General features: G+C 35.3%; 2 protein-coding genes across 2 annotated transcripts in view; both read right to left on the bottom strand.

Annotated features, from left to right (window-relative positions):
- Positions 1-19,419, bottom strand: part of LOC127550460 (beta-defensin 126-like) — a 55,180-nt gene extending 35,761 nt beyond the window's left edge. The window contains exon 1 of the mRNA XM_051979444.1: positions 19,084-19,419. Within this exon, the coding sequence (XP_051835404.1) occupies positions 19,084-19,138 (55 nt within the window). The 5' untranslated portion in view covers positions 19,139-19,419. The remainder of the gene's footprint in view (positions 1-19,083) is intronic.
- Positions 1-21,140, bottom strand: part of LOC127550463 (defensin beta 118-like) — a 66,183-nt gene that overhangs the window by 31,292 nt on the left and 13,751 nt on the right. The window lies entirely within an intron of this gene.

The raw sequence follows: 21,140 nt of genomic DNA, 5'->3' as shown, positions 1-21,140 counted from the left end.
CTGCACCGCATACTCTGCCTCAGATACATTGAACTGTGAAATCCATAAGAATAGAGGCACGTTTTGTAGTGGCAAGGAACTAGAAATTAAGTGGATATTCATCAATTGGGGAATGTATGAATAAGTTATGACAAATGAATGTAATGGAATATTATTGTTCTATAAGAAATGATGAGCAGACTGGTTTCAGAAAGGCTTGGAAAGACATGAACTGATGCTAAGTGAAGTGAGCAGAACCGAGAAAATATCATACTTGGTAACAACAAGATTATGTGATGATCAACTGTAATAGATTTGACTCTTTTTTTTAAACAATAAGAAAAACAAAAACAGAAAAGGAAAACCAAACAAAATAAAGCAAAAAAAAAAAAGAGAGAGAGAGAACATTGTCATGTGCCTAGAAGAACATCAGGAAGGATTCAAAATATCTAACAACAAATAACCAGTTCAAGAAAGTATATATGTTAGCAGAAAAAAAATATTCATGAGTATCCATCTTTTCTTTACTTCTTTGTAAATTGTTCTTTTGTTCTCAGCCAAACACCTTTTTTTTTTTTTTTTTTACTTTACCCCCTTTTATCTTCCTCACTAAGCAGGCTATAGTTAAGAAAGTATATATGTATGTATACAAATATAGATTTATACATATACATACACACACATCCCATCGCACTCCACCTACACAAACACATATCTTTCCTATCCCTGATAACTTTTCTACTTTAAATCTGCTCCTTAACTTGCCTTGCTATTACTTAATCTCCTACCCATGGATCCCTCCCTCATCTTTTTTTTCCTTTGCTTCCCCATATGTCCATCCCTCCTATCTTATTTCTTTATAGATTTTGGAAGGTGCTATATACTCTTCATGGTGTGTGTGTGTGTGTGTGTGTGTGTGTGTGTGTGTGTGTGTGTGTGTGTATAGTGTTGCCTATTTAACCCATTCCCAGTGTGAGTAGGTTTTCAGAACTGATCTCTCCTCCCTTCCTCTGCACCTCATTTGTATAATATTACTATTTTTACCTTAACTCTGCCCTAATCTTTCTTTTGAGTTACCCTATGTTGATGTCAATCTTAAACATATGGTATATATTACCTGTTTAAAAAACATAAACAATTTGTTCATGTTGAGTTCCTTGAAACTGATCTTTGATATTGGCTCTTATACATCAAACTTTCTATTAAGTTCTGGTTTGGTTGATAGAAAGTCCTGAAACTCTGCAAGTTCATTGAATGTTCTTTTTTTCCTCATTCAATATTATAGATAATTTTGCTGGAGATGATTTTTTGGCCACTGGTCTAGTTCTATTGATTGCTTGTAGCTATGATTCCCAGAAATGTAGTCTTTTGTTGTGGCTGATGATAAGTCCTGTACAATTCTAATTGTAGGTTCAGGATATTTTGAATTGCTTTTTTCTTGTTTCTTGCAAATTTTTTTCTTTGATCTAGGAATTTTGAAATTTGGGAATAATATTCCTATGTGCTTTCCACAAAGGTTCTCTTTTGAACCTTTCTTTCTATTTCTTTCTATTTTCTCATGTTCTATCACTCCAGGACAATTTTCTTGGATTATTTCTTGTTATTGTGTCAAGGTTCTTTTTTTTTGGTCCCAACTTTCAGGCAGTTCCAATCATTTTTTTTCTTGATCTGTTCTTCAGATCTTATTTTTCTTATGTTTCACATTCTGTTCTATTTTTTCATTCTTTGTAATTTGTTTTGTTATTTCTTTGTTTCTCATAGCTTCACTGGCTTCCCCTTGCCCAATCCTAATTTTCAAGGAGTTATTTTCATCTTTGAGACTCTATATCTGCTTTTCTTCAGTGGAGTTCTTTTTTCTTAGTTCATTTTTTAAAATAGGAAGTATAAGTGTAAGCAACTCTGATGACAGGGTGGGGGATGGTGCCTCAAAGCTTCCCTTCATCTCTTGATAATTCTTGCTGACTTGATAGGTTGAATACATGAGATGAATCAAGCTCTCAAGTACCTACTAAACCTGTAATAAATACTTTGTCAGTCAGTAATTTCATTCATCTGAATGCTTACCTCTTTCATTCTGGGTACTATGGTTTTATTAATTCAACCTAAGAATGAAGGAAATACAATATTATTTTCACTGATGATCTTGCTATTGGGAAATCCTGGGTTTAAGTCCCACTTCTTATATGTAGAAGCAGTATGACTTTAAGCAAGCTTCCTAACCTCTCATTTCCAAGGCAACTCTTTAAAAGAATAAGTTGCAGAAGTTAATAAATTTTTAAAAAGGAGCATCCTCACTGGGTCTTCCCTACAGCAATGAAATCTGAGGTCCAGACTGGGGGACAGGAGCTGGGGGGAGGTAAGGGAGGGAGGAATAAAAAAAGAAAAACAACAGTAGATTTTTTTAAATTTTTCTCTTCTTTTTCCTTTCCTTTTCTCTTTTTTGCTTCCACATCAAATTGTTGAGTCATATAGAGATTCTAGTCTGTTGATCCTTTAGGTCTTTCTAATAGGAATGATTATCTTATTACAACTTTCTTCTTGTATTTACTTAGGCTGACTACAGAAAGATATTACTCCTATCATACATCTATATTGTATTATTATCACATATTATATTATTATCTATGACCTCTTCACATACTAAATGGCCCAATCATACTGTCTTTGCATTCCTCTCAAAAAAGATTTCATTTCCTGTCTTTGCAGTAGTTCCTAGAATGAACTCCCTCCTGGACCTCCACCTCTTGAGATCTCTAGTTTTCTTCAAAACTCAGATCAAGAAGTGCCTTTTACATTGAAGCCTTTCCTGATCATCTCAACTGATAATATCTTTCCCACTCACAAAAAACAACATATTTTGTATATATGTATATATTTTTTTCACTTCTAAAACAAAAGCTCCTTGAAGGCAAAGTCTATTTAATTTTTGTCTTTCTAAACCAGCACGTACCATACTTAATAATGATTATTAATTAGGAACAGATTATATGATCTCTACAAGAAGGATGTTAAGAGACATCCATATTGAGACTGACAAAACTGACTGCTGTAATACATAATGTTTAGCTTATATACTACTTTCCATAAAGTATAAAAGGATGTGTGTTTGTTATTCAAGACTATTAATCCTGTAATTATTATCCTTTATTTCAGTCAATGAATTTCTAAAACTTGCTCAAAGTGTAAGTAAGAAAAATTGAAAAATTTCCCTTAAGGACTATGCCTCAAGGCCATTTCTCTGGGTAGCTGATGACCTTTAAAAGATAGTCTTCTTAGGATATTTTCTTTTCTACTAAACTGAGCAATTTATTGCAGTTACACAATTTTTCCTTCCATCCCCAAAGTGGGAAGATCTGATCTTGTTTCCAAAATTAAGATAATGCTCAAGTCAGCCCAATTAGAGATTACATGGATGTGTTAAAACAGGTTCTTCATTACACAACTATTGGAGTTGTTAATTGGTCCAGTCTTTTTAAGAAAGACTACTTAATGAGGTACCAAAATGTGCACACACTTTAATCTTGTAATCATTACCTTCCTGACTTCTGAATTTCAAAATCATCCCTCTGACAGGAATTTCCCTTAGTGCCTAGGAAATCCTCATCCTCAACATCCAATAATATCTTCAATCTTCTCAACTTGGCATATTCCTTTATAAGAGCCATGTTCTTCTCTCTTTAGTAAGGAATTCATTATGTTAAGGGGCCCAGAGTGGTCTCTATTCTCCTTCAGGCCCTGTTCCTACTCAAGACCATGCTTCTGCAATAATTGTCTTCAAGTTTCCCTCCTTCCCCACCCCATCCCACCCTTTACAACTCCCTTTTGTATATCTTTCCTTACTAGAAAGTAAGTTACTTGAAAGTTTTCTTCAAAGCCTTGCTTTTTCTTGTATCCATATCATCAGTGCACAGTGCCTGGTATGAAGTAAACACTTAATAAATGCTTGTTTTCTTCTTCCTTTCATGGTTTCATCACTGAAAATATAGCCCAAGAAAATAATTAATAGGGGAAAATAAATCTAGCTGCACCTGGAAGACATATGTGTGTGTATAAAAATATAGATAGATAGATAGATATACATAAATGCACAAAAACAAATAATGTTGATAAATGTCAACTGTTTTATATATGCGTGTGTACATATATAATCTGTATGTTTAATGTACTGTAAGAAGAAAAATTGGAAACAAACTAGTCATCTATTAGGAAATAGCTAAATAAGGTATATGTATGTAACAGAATAAAGTAAAAAACAAAGAAATGTGAGAAGACAGAAAATGTTGGAAAGAAGAAAAAAAATCAAGTGAACAAAAAGCATATTGATAATAACTATTCAGTTAAAAACAACAGCTGGAACAAAAATCACATCATCCATGCAAGAAAGGACAAAAGGATAAATAAAACAAGAAAAAATTGGATACTATTATATTAAATCATATTATATATAATATCTATGTTATAAATTCATGTGTAAATGTATTTGAATATATTTGGAGGTGGAATTAACAATTAATAAATAAATTCTAAATGCATGTCAATAATTGGAAATTTCCATTTTTTTGTTAGTGTCAGCTTATATCATGTTTGTCTTGCTCTTTTTTTCTTATGTTCTTATTCACAAAAAAAGAATGATGAGAATGTTTTTGTTCTCCCCTTCAAAGACCTACCCCAATACTTCACTGTGACATGGAAGATGACCTCCCTTCCCAGCATCTCAAAGGATCTGCCTGGGTTCTACCATCCTGGAAAGATGTCAAGTTCCAGCAGTTAAGATGATTGGATATATTTTCTGAGGACCAGCCCAATTAAATACAAGAAAAAAGTCATCCCTAGTAGACTGACAACCTAGCAATGAATTCTTTTGGCTATGTCAACCCATGGACTAAATATGAAACATGAAACATGAAAAAAATATAATGTCCATCCATCCTCTTTTCACTTCTACAATGACAATGACAGGGAATGCTAAGAACCACACAGTTTTAAAAGCATCTATAAATATTGATTTCCCTGTTGGTATTCTGAATGTGAGATCTAACTTTGATAATCAAAAAACAGATATGCATTGGAAGATAAGAATTGTATCAGTCTTGACTTTCTTGATATAAAGAAAACCAAAAGATAAAAGTTGCTTCTCTTCTTCCCATGAGCTACCCCAAGTAATCATTTAACTTGGTTGATTGAAGAACCTCCCCAAAACTGCACAAATCAAGAAATTCAGATCTGTGTCTATTTCCTATGAAACTGCTCAAACTGGCAAAGTTATGCATATCTTAAAGATACCAAGTATTTGAAAGACATCACACTAAAGAAATAATATGTTTCTTTCTGTTGTTAAAATGGTGTAGTCAGCAGGTGTATCTAAGCTAAAGAGAAGGCTGAACATAGGGCTATTGACTCCCAAAGAGTGCCAAGTCCTCACTATACATGTTCAAAAAGTCAATGAGAATAATACAAAATGTAAGAATCTAGTTGTAAATTCTCTCATCATTGAGAAGATCCATATCCACAAGTTTCCTAAAATAGATAGAGATACTCAGAAAGCACATGGCTGAATCCATCTCTACATGAACTGCCCTTGTCATGTTGAGATGATATTTCCTGAAAAGGAATAAATTGTTCACCAAGATAAAAAGGAGGTGGCTCAAAAAGAAAAACTATCTTCACAAGAAACTAAAGAAGCAAAAACTTAATGAAACAGGAGCAATTTGTGTCATTAATGTGCAACTAAGAGAGAAATTGAAATTTCAAAAACAAAAACAAAAACAAAAACAAAAAAACAGAAGACAAAGGGAAGGTATAACCCAATGAAAATGGAGCTCACTAGATAGTACCAAGATGGCAGAGTAAAGGCAGGAACTGTCCCAGACTTTCCCTCAAACTATTTCAAATTCCTTTAAATAATGACTCTAAACAAAATTTAAAGCATCAGAACACCCAAAAAGATGGAGTAGAACATTTTCCAGCTGAAGGCAACTTAGAAGGTCAACAAAAGAAGCCTGTGACACTGAAAGTCTGTGATTCCAATTCAGTGTGCAGCCAATTCAGTGTGCAGTTCTGGTGCAAATTATGCCAGCCCAATCTTGGCCCCCAGCCCCAGCTGCAGCCCCTGCCCTGACCCCAGTGTCAGCAAAACAGGACCCCTAAATCAGTGGCAGTACTGGTGGCTTCCAGATCTCTCAATCCAGAGATACCAAAGAGGTTTTGGAAGATCAACAACAGCCCCAGCCTCAATTCCAGCCCCTCCCCAACTTCAACAAGGCAGAACCTCTGAAGAGGTGGAGGTGCTAGTGGCTTCTGGACCTCTTGGCTGGGAGACACAAGGAAGACTTAGAAGGTTAGCAGAGAGGGTCTGTGGCATCATGATGGGAGTCTGGCATGCGGTCCCAGCACAGACTATGTCAGCACAGCCACAGCCCCAGTCAGCAAAGGACCCTCCTAACAGCTCCAGGGCAGAAAAGAAGGCTTGTGGTCAGGCGCCTAGAAAGATCTCTGAAAACAACTGCACAAAAACCCCGAAACTTGGGACAGAGCACCCCCTCCCGAAACAGAGCCTTACTTTAACAAAGAGTTAAAATCCAATTAATAGGCTAGGAAAATGGGCAGATAACAGAAAAGGTTTCTGAGCATTGAAAGTTACTATGGTGACAAAGAAGATGAAAACACAATCAGAAGATAATAACAAAAGTTGGAGCTCCTATATCCAAAGTCTCCAAGAAAAATAAGATAAGTAAGCCATGGAAGAGGTCAAAAGAGGGTCAAAAATCAAGTGATAGAGTGAAAATTAGGGAAATAATTGAAAGTTGGTGCAAAAGAAAATACAAAAAGCTTATGAGATGAAGAATGCCTTAAAAAGCAAAATTAGCCAACTGGGAAAGGAAGTACAAAAGCTCACTGAGGAAAATAATTCCTTAAAAATTAGAATTAAACAACTGGAAGCTAAGGACCTTATAAGAAATCAAGATACAATAAAACAAAAGTTTAAAAATTTAAAAAAAGCGCAGTAAAATATCTCATTGGAAAAACAACTGACCTGGAAAATAGGTCCAGGAGCGATCATCTAAAAATTATTGCTTTATCTGAAAATCATGATCATAAAAAGTGCCTGGACATCATCTTTCAAGAAATTAGCAAGGAAAACTGTCTGATATTCTAGAACCAGAGGATAAAATAGAAATTGAAAGACTCCACCAATCACCTGAAAGAGATCCCAAAATAAAGACTCCCAGTAATATTATAGCCAAATTCTGGAAGTCCCAGGGTAAGGAGAAAATATTGCAAGCATTCAGAAAGAAATAATTCAAATATAATATAACACAAGATTTAGCAGTTTCTACATTAAAGGAACAGAGAGCTTGGAATATGAAATTCCAGAAGAGCAGTGCAGTTAGGATTACAACCAAGAACTACTTGCCCAGCAAAATTGAGTATACCTCAGAGGAAAAAATTGGACATTCAATGAAATAGAGTTTTTTCAAACATTTATGATAAAAATACCAGAGCTGAATGGAAAATTTTATTTTCAAATATAGAACTCAGGAAAAACATAAAGAGGTAATCAAGAAAGTGATGCAATAAAGAACTTAATAAAGTTTATCTGTTTACATTCCTACATGAAAGGATGATATTTATAACTCAGAACTTTCTCATTATGCAGCAAGATAATTGTATAAATATGTATACATATATTGGATTTAACATATATTTCTATTATATTTAACATATATTGGACTACTTGCCATCTAGGGGAGAGGGCAGGGGAATGAAGGGGGATTGGAATACAAGATTTTACAAGGGCTAATGTTGAATAATTGTCCACAGATATGTTTTGAAAAATAAAATGCTTTAATAAGGGAAAAAAGAACTTTCTCATTATTATGGAAGTTAGAAGGAGTATATATAGACAGAGGAAACAAGTGTGAATTGAATATGAAGAGATAATATCTTTTTCAATGATAAAATTAAGGGGTGAGAGAGGAATGTACTGGGAGAAAGGGAAAGGGAGAAGTGGAATAGTGCAAATTATCTGCCATAAAAATCTATCTTGTAGGAAACCTTGCAGGATGGAATATGAGAAGATAGGTGATAAACAAGAGGGCATATTAAAGAAGGGAGTAGTCAGTACCAAAACACTTTTGAGGAGGGACAGGGTGAAAGGAAAGAATAAATGGGGGGAAATACAATTAACAATAGTAATTGTAAAAAAGAATTTCAAAGCAAGCTTCTCTTATAAGGTTTCGTTTCTCAAATGAGTCAAATTTATAAAAAATAAGAGTCATGCCCCAATTAATAAATGATCAAAAGATGTGATCTGTGCCCAAAGGGCTATAGATTTTTGCATGTTCTTTGACTTACTAACACCACCACCACTTGCCATGAATACCAAAAGAGATTTGAAAAAAAGAAAAATTACCTATATGTACCAAAAATATTTACATCAGCTTTTCTTCTTAAGGCAAAAAAAGTTGATAATTGAGGAGATGCCCATCAATTAGGGAATGGCTCAAAAAACTGATAAGTGTTTATGATGTAACGTTATTGTTCTATGGGAAATGATGAGCAGGATGCTCTCGGGAAGAAAAAAACTGGAAAATCATCCATGAACTCAAGCAAAGTGAAATGTACTGCATACAAAGTGATAGCAATATTCTGGAATGACCAACTGTGAATGACTTTGCTATTCTAAGTAATACAATCATCCATGACTACTTTGAAGGACTTAAGATTAAAAAAAATCCTATCCATACCCAGAGAAGGAATTGATTGTGACTGAGGCATTGTCTCTCTTCCTCTCTCTCTTTCTTTTATTTTAACTTAATTTTTCTTGAGGGTTTTTATTTTCATTAGGGTAGGAGATCTATGCTTTCTTTCACAACATGACTTTATGGAACTGTTTTGCATAACTTCACATATGGTTTCTTAATTGTGGGTGGGAATAAAAGAGAAAACCTAAAACTCAAACATTTTAAAAACAAATGTTAAAAATTAGTTTTAAATTTAACTTGGGGAAAATATTAAAGAAATAAAAAAATTTTAAAGGAAATATGGCTTACTAATTCTCTTTGGAGAAAAAAAAATTATTTTATCATAATCCAAAATCTACAGGAAAGATTATTCCTAGGGACATTTGGTAATATCATATTTCAGTACTTATGACAAGTATTTGCAATTATAGAAGCTGAAATAGAGAGATTCTAACTTTGATAATCCTCACAATTAAATCAACATGGACTTTGATGATCTAATGATATAAAAATAAGAATGCAAATAAGAGAAGAAAGTAAGAAATACTTTGGAAGGTATGATTCAGATATAAGAAAGGATAGAAATTAAGCATTTATAGATTATACAGACATCTACCTATATAGAGAATACTTTCTTTAAAAATGGAGAGGCTCATGACATAGCAAGCACCATTACATCACCAAAAAAGTGAAATTGCTTGTATTTTAATAATCAGAAAATAATGCCTTATTAATATGGCAATAACTCCTGAACTAGTTGTCTGGGTGCAGTTACATAATTGACTAAAGTTTACACCAAATTAAAACAAAATTAATCGAAAGAATGAAAAGAAAAAGGAGAATGAATGTAGTTTAAATGACTTCATCCTGGCCTATTTAAACAATTAATTGATAATGAAAAATGGGAAATGGATGGAGAAGTTGATGTTGTTTGTAATGATTTCATAGAGAAATTTAATTGATGGAAATCAAGAGAAACCAAAAGAGAATATTTAACTTATTTATATATTTAATCAAGAGAAACCAAAAAAGAATAAAAAGTGCTTCAGCAAACACTTGTTCTTCTTGTCAAATTAAGCATGTGGAAAAACATAACAGTGATTTAAACTATTAGCTCATTTTTTTAAAGCTTAGAACTGGACAGCAGAAGATTATGTGTTGCCTTATAAAACTGAAGAGCAGAAAAACTAAAAACAAAGATAAGCAAAGCTTATAAGAGACCCAACTAATTTATATTAAGGATAGTTAAGGATGAAAATAATATGAAAACAATAAATAGTAGAAGAATGGAAATGATCTATAAAGATTTTTAATAAACTCTTTCCCCATCAAGTGCACAATAGCTAACACATTTAGACTCTAATATCACAGAACCAATTGTTCTTGAAGAAGTAGAGATAGTAGTATCAGTGAAAACAAAAATAGGAAAAGTATCTGGAATAGTTCAAGTATTTCTGAGAATTGTACTGGAACTTGCACTATTTTAAAGCCATTGAGTGGTCAATTCTCACATTGTTTGAAGGAGAAAAAGATGTTGGGCTTCATTGTTCACCAAAAAAAAAGACAACTGAGAGAATGTTAATTACTACTGAAATATATGCCTTCTTTCCCATCAACATAAAATGTTTATGAAAATCTACATGTACATCAAGGGCATACTTGATGATGATATTATTAGGAAACAAATGGATTTTCAAAAATTAGATCACAATTTCAGAAAAGTATCTGCAATTCCTTTTCTATAGTCTGGCTTCTGACCTCATCATTCCATCAGAACTGCTCTCTCCAAAGTTACTAATTATTTCTTAATTGCCATATCCAATGGCCTCTTCTCCATCTTCATTCTCTTGCAGCCTTCAACACTATTGCTCATCTTCTTCTCTGATTCACTTTTCTCTCCTGCAATCTATCTGACCATTCCTCAGATTCTTTGCCGAATATTTATCCATATCAAGTTCACTAACCATTAGAATCCCACAAGGTTCTATCCTGGTCCTCCATACTATTTCACTTAGTCATCTCATCAGCTTCCATGAATTCAATTATCCTTTCTAGAGCTCTATACTCTAATGGTGATTCTCAAACCTATTTATTCAACTCTAACCTCTCTGCTGAACTTAATCTTGTATCTCCAACTGCCTATTGGACATTTTAAATTAGATGCCCCATAGACATCTTCAATTCAAAACCCACAACTGAACTTATTTTCTTTCCCCCAAATAATTGCTCCATTTACTATATATAATAATAATGATAATAATAATCCTTAAATTATTTCCCCATTAACTTCTCCCACTTTCAAAGTTCCCTTTCCTATTGAGGGTACCACCATCTCAGTTCCTAAGACTTAAAACCTAGGTGTCTTTCTACATTTCCCACTCTCTCTCATTTCCCCATATCCAGAATGTTGCCAGGTCCTGTCTATTTTACCTTCATCACATCTCTCAATTATACCATTCTCTCTCCTCTGACACTGCCATGCTGCAGGTCCTTATTATCTCTCGCTATTGCATTTAGCTTTCTGTTTGATCTGCTCTCCCCACTCTAGTTTATCCTCCATACAGCTCTCCAAGTAATACTCTTATAACACATGACACACACACACACACACAGACACACACACACACCCCTCCAGCATCTCCCTGTCACTTCTAGCATCGGATAGAAAATCCTTTGTTTGACATTCAAAGCCCTTCATAACCCAGCCTTCTCTTACCTTCCAGTCTTTTTATACCATTTATACCTTAACCAGACTACATATTCTGTGATCAAGTGACCCTGGCTTTTTTATAAGACACTCCATACGCTAACTCTGGGCATTTTCCCTGACTGTTCCCCATACCTCAAATGCTTTCCTTTCTCATCTTCATCTCCTGGATTCTTTCAAGTTCCAGCTAAAATTGTACCTGTTACAATAAAAATATATAATCTATAATTCCAGTGACTTCTCTCTATTTTTTCCAATTTATTCTATATAAAAGCTTGTGTGTACCCAGTTATTAGCATATTAGATTATGAGCATCTGGAGAATAGGGACTATCTTTTTACCTTTGTATCCCCATTACTTAGCACAATGTTTGGCACATAATAGGTGTTTTATAAAAGTTTAATAAATATTTGTTGGTTTGCTGTCTTGAAGGTGGGGAAGGTAAAGAAAGGAGGGAGAAAAATTGGAGACTCAAAATCTTATAAAAATGAATGTTGAAAACTACCTTTACATGTAATTGGAAAAAATAAAACACAATTGAGGGGGGAATTTGACCATAATAAATAAATAAATATTTGTTTGATGATCCTCTAATTATGAATATAAAATGAGTCATTAGATAGGGAAATGTTTGCTCACCCAAAGTGTTCACTATTTCAAGGAGAGGGTCCAAGAAGAGAGATTCCCTATAAATAATAAAGATCTCAAGATGTTCTTTTTTGCAGATGTCATTATGCTGATTACATCAAGTTTCAAAACAATGGAAAGCCTCCTAAATTATAGCCATGGTCGTTCAAAATATTTTCATAAATTGTACGCACAGGAAAAAACCAATTGGATATAGAATGATGACTCTCCATTGATACTTTGATAGTTTCATGAACTACATATGCCATTGTTAGTCAGCATTTATGCCTTAGATGGACGGTGCAAATGAACAGTTAAGTTGAGTCAGAATTATAGAAGAATGTGCTTGATTGACCTTACAAAAGCAATTAACTGGTGACACAGTAAATACAGTACTGGGCCTGGAGTTAGGAAGTCCTGAGTTCAAATGGAGACTTAAATGATTTACGAGCTGTGCAACCCTGGACAAATCACTTATATTCAATTTATCTCAACTTCCTCAACACCTACCTTTCAGGATCAAATTAGGTAACATACAAATTTTTTTATTATTATAATTTTTTTTTTCCTGAGGCATTTGGAAGATGAGTCTTTCTAACTGCAGGCTCAGTACTTTATTAACTGAGCCAACAGCTAGGAAGTGCTAAATATTTGAGGTCACATTTGAGCTCAGGTCCTCCCAACTTAGGGCTGGTGATCTGTCTACTGCGCCACCTAGCAGCCCCTTACATACAATTTTTTTTTACAAAGAAAATTCTTGATATATATTAGGTGCTATATACTTACTCTCTAATCTTTAATTCTTCTTTGGAAAACTGCCTTGTAAATTTAATGAAGTCATCTTCTAGACATCAATATTCTTCAAGCAATGTGGTTTGGATGCAGATAATAGAATAATATAATTTCTAATAATAATGATATCTGACATTCATATGGCACTTAATATGTGCCAGGCATTGAACTAAAGACTTTGCAATTATTTCATTTGATCATCACAACAATCCTGGGAAGTAGATGCTGTGATCATTTCCTATTTTTCTGATCCTGGTTCTCCTTGATAAAATAAATCCTGTATACTGCTCTTTATGCAATAGTCCATCATTGGAAATATACTCCAAACTCCACAAAGTCCTACTTTAAAGGAGATTATCCTGAGTTCTAAGAGATCCCAAACTTAGGAAGGTTTTATTTGTCATATTAGCTTTCAGCTCTGGTAATATACTGAGTTTGCTATCTAAAGCTTATTACCAGCAGACTTGTTATTAGTCAATCAGTTCTTTAATACTTTAATACAATTCATGAAACAAAAAAAACAAAAATTTAAATGACTTTTTGTCCTATGTGGCCCTTCTATTTCTGCAGTGACAGTAGAGGCTCATTAATTCTTTAGATTTTTTTAGATTTTTAAAATATTAACTTAACTATAGGTACTCTTTCTCCGGTGACCAACGAATTGGCAATGTTGAATAAAGTGAATTTCATAGTTGGATGCAAAGAAAAAAGCAAATATTCTTTCCTGAAATGTGGGGGAATCTTCAGTTACAAAGCTCATTTTTGTAAGTTTACTTATTATATTGAATTAAGGCTACATATGTATTTTTAACACACATAGAATGATCACAAAAAATTATCATATTCTTGGTCATAGCTAAGTCAAAGGAAGATAAAAAATGTTTTATTGATGTCTTGTTTTAAAAAAATTACAATCATTTCCCAATCCTCTCATATACACAACCTCCCACATTGAAACCACTCTCACAAGTTAGTCAGTCAACAATAATTTATTATGTACCTATTATGTGCTGGGTTGCTGACCTGGACTTCATCATTGGCTTCAAGCATTCATCTCCTAGCAAGATCAAATTGACTCTGAAACTCTCATCATCTCAGGCTTCCTTACCCATTTAGCCCTGTCCTCCCTTTGTTGATAGGTCATTAGAGAGTTCCTCCCATATTCTCTATTTTGGGAAGGGGCAAAGAATTTATCATTTCCCAGCTAGCCATATTACTTCATCAAGCTCTCTTATCCTTTTCTCTTTTTCATCTTCTTTTTATTTATTGTCTTTTCCCCATTCAATTGTGAACTTCTTGAGAGCAGGGACCATCTTTTGTCTTTTTTGTGGGGAGGAGGATCTCCAGAGCTTAGTATGTACCTGTCATATAAGAGCTTAATAAATATTTATTGACTGACTTATCAACCACTACACAGCTGAGCAAAACTCAGAAAAACTATGAATGATAGTGTATATAACCTTCTATTCTATTCTCTGGGATAATTGATATTAGAGATGATTTGAAACTGCTTGCTTTCATTTAGAAAAACAGAACTTTATACTTCAATCCTTCAGTTTTTTTTTACACAGCTTATTATAAACAAAAACAAGGTGTCTAAGAAAATAGATGTAACTTCCAACCTACATGACTATTTTCCCCTTGTCTACAAAATCTTTATTAATAATAATATCTAACATTTACACGGAACTTAATATTTGCCAGGACTATGCTAAGCCTTTTATAATTATTATCACATATGATCCCTACAACAATCCTGGGAGGTAGCTATTATTCTTATCTTCATTTTATAGTTGAGGAAACTGAGGAAAATGGGTCATACAATTAATAAGTATCTGAGGCTGAATTTGAATTCAGGTCTTTTTGGACTCCAGGCCTGGGCTCTCCCTACTATATCACCATGTTGGAGGCATCTTTGAAGAAGATGTAAAAAGGGAATGGGCAAGTTTTCATAAATAAACTTTTTTACAATTTTTTTTTACAATTTTTGCAATTACTGTTTGTAACACAAATGGGCATTGTATTTTATCAAAAATCTTTTCTGTATCTATTGATATTATAATATTTTAAATAAATATATTACTAATCCAATTAATTACATTGTTTTCCTAATTTGGGGCAATCCCCTTCTTCTTATAACCCCCTTTTAAGCTTGCAAAGTACTAAGTATAACAATAAAAAAGTTAAACAAGACCTGGCCACAGACTGATAGGGCATGGAAGAGGAAGGTAGGAGCTGATTCACATCAGAATGGGGATTGATTCACATGTACTATCTCCTCCATTACAACAGGGAGACAGGGAGACAACAAGTTGGTGCAGTGGATAGAAGATCAACCCTAAAGTCAGGAGGATTTGAGTTCAAATCTGACCTCAGACATTTTAACACTTCCTAGCTGTGTGACCCTGGGCAAGTCACTTAACCCCAATTGCCTCAGCCCAAAAAAAACAACAGGGAGACATACCAAGAGCTCCTGTTCATGGGTGAGTTTGTTGAGAAGGACTATCATATTTTTCTATTGTTATTCTCAGCACTATGCATAGTACTTTACACATAGAAAATGCTTAATAAATATTTTATTCATTTATGCATTCATTCAAGAGATTATGAAATTTTAGGAAATTTTTTAATCTTTTTTTTAATTTTCTTCCAGGACTATGACCCTTTCATATATATATATATACACACACATACATATTGCAAACCATATATATATATATACATATTGCAAACCAGCAACATCTATCAGAAACATCACTTCAAATCACTAATAAAAAGAGAAAAAGTTAAAGTCACTCTGAGTTTTCCACTGACCCTCAAAAATGATCAAAGATGATAAAAATGAAAATGGTACTTGTTGGTCATTTTCAATATTGGAAAAGCTATGGGCTGGTAAGGCTGTCAAATGGTATAGCCTTCCCAGGAAAGTCATTAAATTGTTTATATTCCTTAACTGAGCAGTCCCATTATAAGGCATATTATCCAAGGAAGTCAAAGTCTAAAGGAAAAACTACCATATATAATAAAATAGTTGTAGTGGTACTTTTTATGGTTGTAGAAAACGAGAACTAAAGTGAGTATATTTATTGTAGAACACCTAGATGGTGATACTAGGCTGGGAACCAGGAAAACTCATCTTGGTGAGTTGAAATCTGGCCATTTACTAGCTGTGTGACGAGGCAAGTCATTTAACCCTGTTTGCTTCAGTTTCTCATAGGCAAAAATGAGTCAGAAAAGGAAATGGCAAACCACTCCAGTATCTCTGTCAAGAAAATTCCAAATGGGGTCACAGAGGAGGACAATAGCAATCAATTGCAAATTGAACAAATTGTGGTATATGAATGTAATGAAATATATAATTATGCCAAATAGTAAATACAAGGAATCCAGAGAATATAAAAAGGCTTTTAAGAGCTGCCTGGCTATCTCTTTTTTTGGAAGAAAAAGAACATGAAGCTGCTGAGCAGACTAAATCATTCCTCCCCCTTCCCAACCCACCCCCAAATATTCCACTATCATCGCTTTGAAAAATCCATCCACTATCAGCTAATCTATCCCTATCAGCTATTTCCCTAGCTATGTTTCCCTTGCAGAAATGACTCCTTTTAAGGGAGTGACCTTATGACAATTAGGTCACTAATTGTGACAATTGACAATTCCTGATAGAACTCAGTTTTGACCAGGGGACCTATCTCTAGCCTTGATTTCTCTATCTTCTATCTCCATTCTGGCTTAGAATGAAACATACCCCTTGTTCAGAAAACAAGCTCCTTAAGGGTAGAGACAAAGATTAGTCTTATCTCTAAAGATAGTAGGTAAAAGTCTATATAGCATGGTATCAGGGGGCATTGAAAGAGTTCCACCTTGGCCCCAATACTCCTCTAAATCCAGTTCCACAAACAAACTGGTCCTTGAAAGTCTACCTTCAGAATTGTAATTATTTTTCTTTTTAAAAATTTTACTGGCATTTTATTTTTCCAAATACATGCAAAGATTGTTTTCAACATTTCCCTTTGTAAAACCTTGTATTCAAGATTTTTCTTCCTTTCCCCTCCTCAAGGCAGTAAGCTGTCTGATATTGGCAATTCTTCTAAACATATTTCCATATTCACCATGCTGAACCAAAAAAAAAAAAATCAGACCAAAGAAAAGAAATCACAAGAAAGGGAAAAAAACAAGTAAACAATAAAGAAGATGAAAACACTATGCTTTGATTCACATTCAGTCTTCACAGTTTTCTCTCTGAATATGGATGGTGTTTTCTTGTTACTAAGTACAATGTTTTCTTGTTCTGCTCATTTTGCTTAGCATCAAGAACTTGAATCTTTTTATTTAGAACTTTGTTCCAATGCAGAAGATTTTGGTGGAATCCTGCTAGAAACTCTTATGAGTTCGTCATCCACACCTCATCATTCAATTCACTCTGCTACTTAACATATATATCTTTTGCTTTAAAGTAATGTAGTGCAGCTACATGATGCAGTGAATAGAGCACCAGGCTTGTAGTCAAGAAGACTCCTTGAGTTTAAGTCTGGACTTAGACACTTCCTAGCTATGTGATCCTGGGCAAGCCACATCTGTAAAATTAGGATAATACCAGTGTCTCACATGGGTTGGCCCAATTAGAGAATACATGGAAAAGTATTTTTCAGAAATTGAATCACAATATAAATATGAGCTACTTACACCTTAAAATCCTATAAAAACATAAATTATCATGATAAAAGATTCTTTTGGTGAATCTCCAGCTTCCCACTACTACATTCCCCTAGAATGGTGAGAGACCTGAATTCCCTAAAATTCCCATTGACTTCCTTGCTTCTCCCAAGAATTTAGACAGTCTAGCCCACAAACCCTCCAGTCAATAATATGTGGAGAATTCCTATTCCATTCTCATAACCCAGGATCATTTTGACTGTCCATGGGCTAATAAGCCTAGAGCAGTCTGCCTAGAAGAATGGAGGGGATGGGAAACTCTAAGTTGTAGTTGCTATCATCCCTCCCCCATCCAAGGCTCCTCTGCCTAATAGCCACCCACTAACTCTGGCCACATTCCCCAACTGCATCCATACCACATGGTAAACAGAAACAGCAGACAGGGAGATGCTTTTTATTAAAGCCAAGAACATGCAGAGATTTAAGGTCCTGTAGTGGAACTGCTAGTCTCTGGTTGCATTGTTGTTCGCTCTTCATATGTAGAAGGTGAAGATGAAGGGTATAGGAGGGTCTCATCAATTACCATTGGTGGAATAGTTTCAACTTCTGGGGGCAGGCAACACTTTTTGTGATTCAAGCAGCGGGTGAAAAAGATCTCATCTGATTTGCAGAGAATTCTACAATGTCCTTCCCCACTCCAGCACTTCTTTGTAAGCCATGTCTCTCCTCCAAAATATAATTATTGAGTTCCTATAAGTTTCCCAAGAACTGGGACCCATAGTGAAGATAGGGAGAGCAGTATTGGGCTTAGTCATGGAAACACTTCATATCTTTTGGATATGTAGAGTCCAGGGGAGGAATAGCTCCCTGTGTTTAGACCCCTAAAATCCCTTCCCACTTGTGAATCATACATTGACCAAAAGTGTTTCCAGATAAAGCTACTGTGGAATTGATGGAGGAAAAATACTAAAAGACATTTTTCAAACCCCTGCTTCCAACCCAATCCTTTTGCCCAACTTCAAGTCCATCCTATAGCACAACCCCTCCTTGCCCACCAATTCTTCCCCCTATCCAATTCAACTCTATCCACATTCCAGGTCCCTCCCAATCCACCATCCAGCTCCCTCTTTCTCTCCTCCCCCTTCTCCATTTCAATCCACTCTCAGATCTTCATAATTCAACTGCAACCCAGTCCCCCAAAGGCAATATCCAATCTCAGCCCTTCATAGACCAATTCCTTCTAGCATCATCCATTCCATCTAGCAATTGACTCTCAACTCACCATCCCCTTCACAACAGATCTAGAGGCTACACTTAAATGCAATTAGCAATAAGAAATCCTGAGGGATAGAGTGCTTAATAGCTTCTGCTCTTTGAGGAAACCAAAGGATGGATGCCAGCAGACATCAAGACTTCTGTGACCTGGTTCTCTTTAGGGACTTTTGTCAGTCTTGCTGGCCCTTCTCTTTCTGAACTCTTCCCCCTCCACTCCAACTCCCAAGAGAACTGGAATCATGTTTTCCCCCTTTTGGCACCATCCCTGTTCCTTCTGGAAATTAGTAAGATGGTTGAGTTTACCTAGAGGTGCTTGGACCAGGATCAGGAAAACCGAGGTCAGGAAAGCCACCTTCATGGCTGAAGGAGTCGAATGTGTTTCCCACGATCTGGAACTCCTGTCTTATTGTCCTTGCTTCCCAGAGGGTCAGAGGGGTAGACTCAAAATTGAGCAGCAGGGAAGATGCCTGTCTCACTCTGTGCCCAGCCTCCAATTTTTCTCCCAGCTAATTGTCATGCTGAAGTCAGCCACATCCTGGAGGGCATGAGCTCCATTCCCACCCTTCACTGCTCCTGGGGGATTGGTTGTATAATTGCCAGCAGTACCACCCTTCCCTGCCCACCTTTCCCACATGTTCCCATCACCTCCACCACCATCTTTTTAGGAAGAGCTCTCTGTACTGGGACAAAACAATCAGGAAACTTTTATCCAAGGCCAAAGAGACATTCTGTCCCCAACTGAGCACAAAGGAATTTTCAACACGAAAAAGGAAAGGACAAAAATGGGGGCAGTAGCAGAGATTTTCCTTTCTGAACTACTAGTCATGCAAAGAGTCTGAGGGATCAAACACAGCATTTTCATTTTGTTTTTGACATCATCTCTCCATGTAATTACCAACAATTGGATTAAATTAGATGCTGGACCCTCTATCAGGGTCAGCTGTTCCCAAATATTCATAGTGGTCATTGACAAAGGGTGATGGGGAATGTATGTAAGGTTGGGGCAAGATTTTAGCCCTTCCTGGAATTCAAATCAGTTAACCAATAAATATCTACCCATCGCTTATTAGATTATAAATCCCTGCATCTTATTCTGTGGATTCCCAGAAATAAACGTTCACATTCTTAAAGTGCTTGATGGCTTCCAAAGTGCTTTTAACACAACTGTGAGAAGATGGATCAGTGGCAGTGATAACAATCCAGGGAAGAGTTGATGAATGAAGGCCTAAGCTATAGAAAAAGATCAGTTAGTCTTCTATAGCAAGAGGAAGCATATTTTTTTCATTATATTAGTGAAAAAAGCAATAGAACTTGGAAGTGAATCACAGCTTTGACTTAACTGCTATGAGTCTCTCTTTGCTCATCCATAAAATGGGGATGATAATATTTGAAATACTTACCTCATAGGTTTGTGGTAGGAGATGTACTTTGTAAATAATTCTGCTATTGGGAATATGGTCCAAGGAAGTGAAAAATAATAACCTATGTGTACTAACCTATTCTTTAGAGCTCTTTTGTAGTAGGAAAAAAAAAATCAGGAAGTACCAAGTTGAAAAATGGTTGAACAAACTATGGTATGTAAAAGCAATAGATTATTACTATTTCTTAAGAGAGAATGACTCAGTGGTGAAATGGATAGAGAACTAGACTTTGAGGAAGATTCTCCTTGCTGAATTCAGATTCAGTCTCAGACACTTACTGGTTGTGTGACTTGTCAAATTACTCAACTCTGTTTTCCTCAGTTTCCTCATCTGTAAAGTGAGCTGAAGAAGGAAAAGGCAAACTGCTCTAGTCTCTTTGCCAAGAAAACACCAAATGGGGGTCACCAAGAATAGGAGCCAACTGAAAAACAACTGAACAATAGCAACAACCTTAGGAATCTATGAATTTGAGGAATTAGGAGAAACACTGGAAAATGTTAATGAACTGATAATAGAACAAATAAAACAGACATCAAGTCATCAACAAGCACATATTAAGCCCTTTCTATGTGCTAGACATTGTACTAAATTCAGGGAATATAGTATAAGCAAAAAGAAAGATAGCCTTTGCTCTCAAGGAACTTACATTCTAGTTATTTGTCCTTCTTTTTTTTTCCCCTGAGGCAATTGGGGTTAAGTAACTTCCCCAAGGTCACACAGCCAGGAAGTATTGTGTCTGAGGTCACATTTTAACTCAGGTCCTCTTAAGTTCAGAGCCAGTGCTCTATTCACTGGGCCATTGGGCTGCCCCTTCATCCTTAATTCTTGAAGAGGTCCAAGATTTCAGAAAAGTGATGCCATTACATGCAAGTGAATTGGATTTAAGTGAGCTTCGATTTCTCTTGAGCCATCTGGGTCCAGTGGCAAGATATAGATTAG

The sequence above is a fragment of the Antechinus flavipes genome, chromosome 2 (assembly GCF_016432865.1).
Source record: "Antechinus flavipes isolate AdamAnt ecotype Samford, QLD, Australia chromosome 2, AdamAnt_v2, whole genome shotgun sequence".
Taxonomy (NCBI): Eukaryota; Metazoa; Chordata; class Mammalia; order Dasyuromorphia; family Dasyuridae; genus Antechinus; species Antechinus flavipes.
The sequence above is the reverse complement of the archived record's forward strand: the minus strand, read 5'-3'. Positions and strand labels throughout refer to the sequence as shown.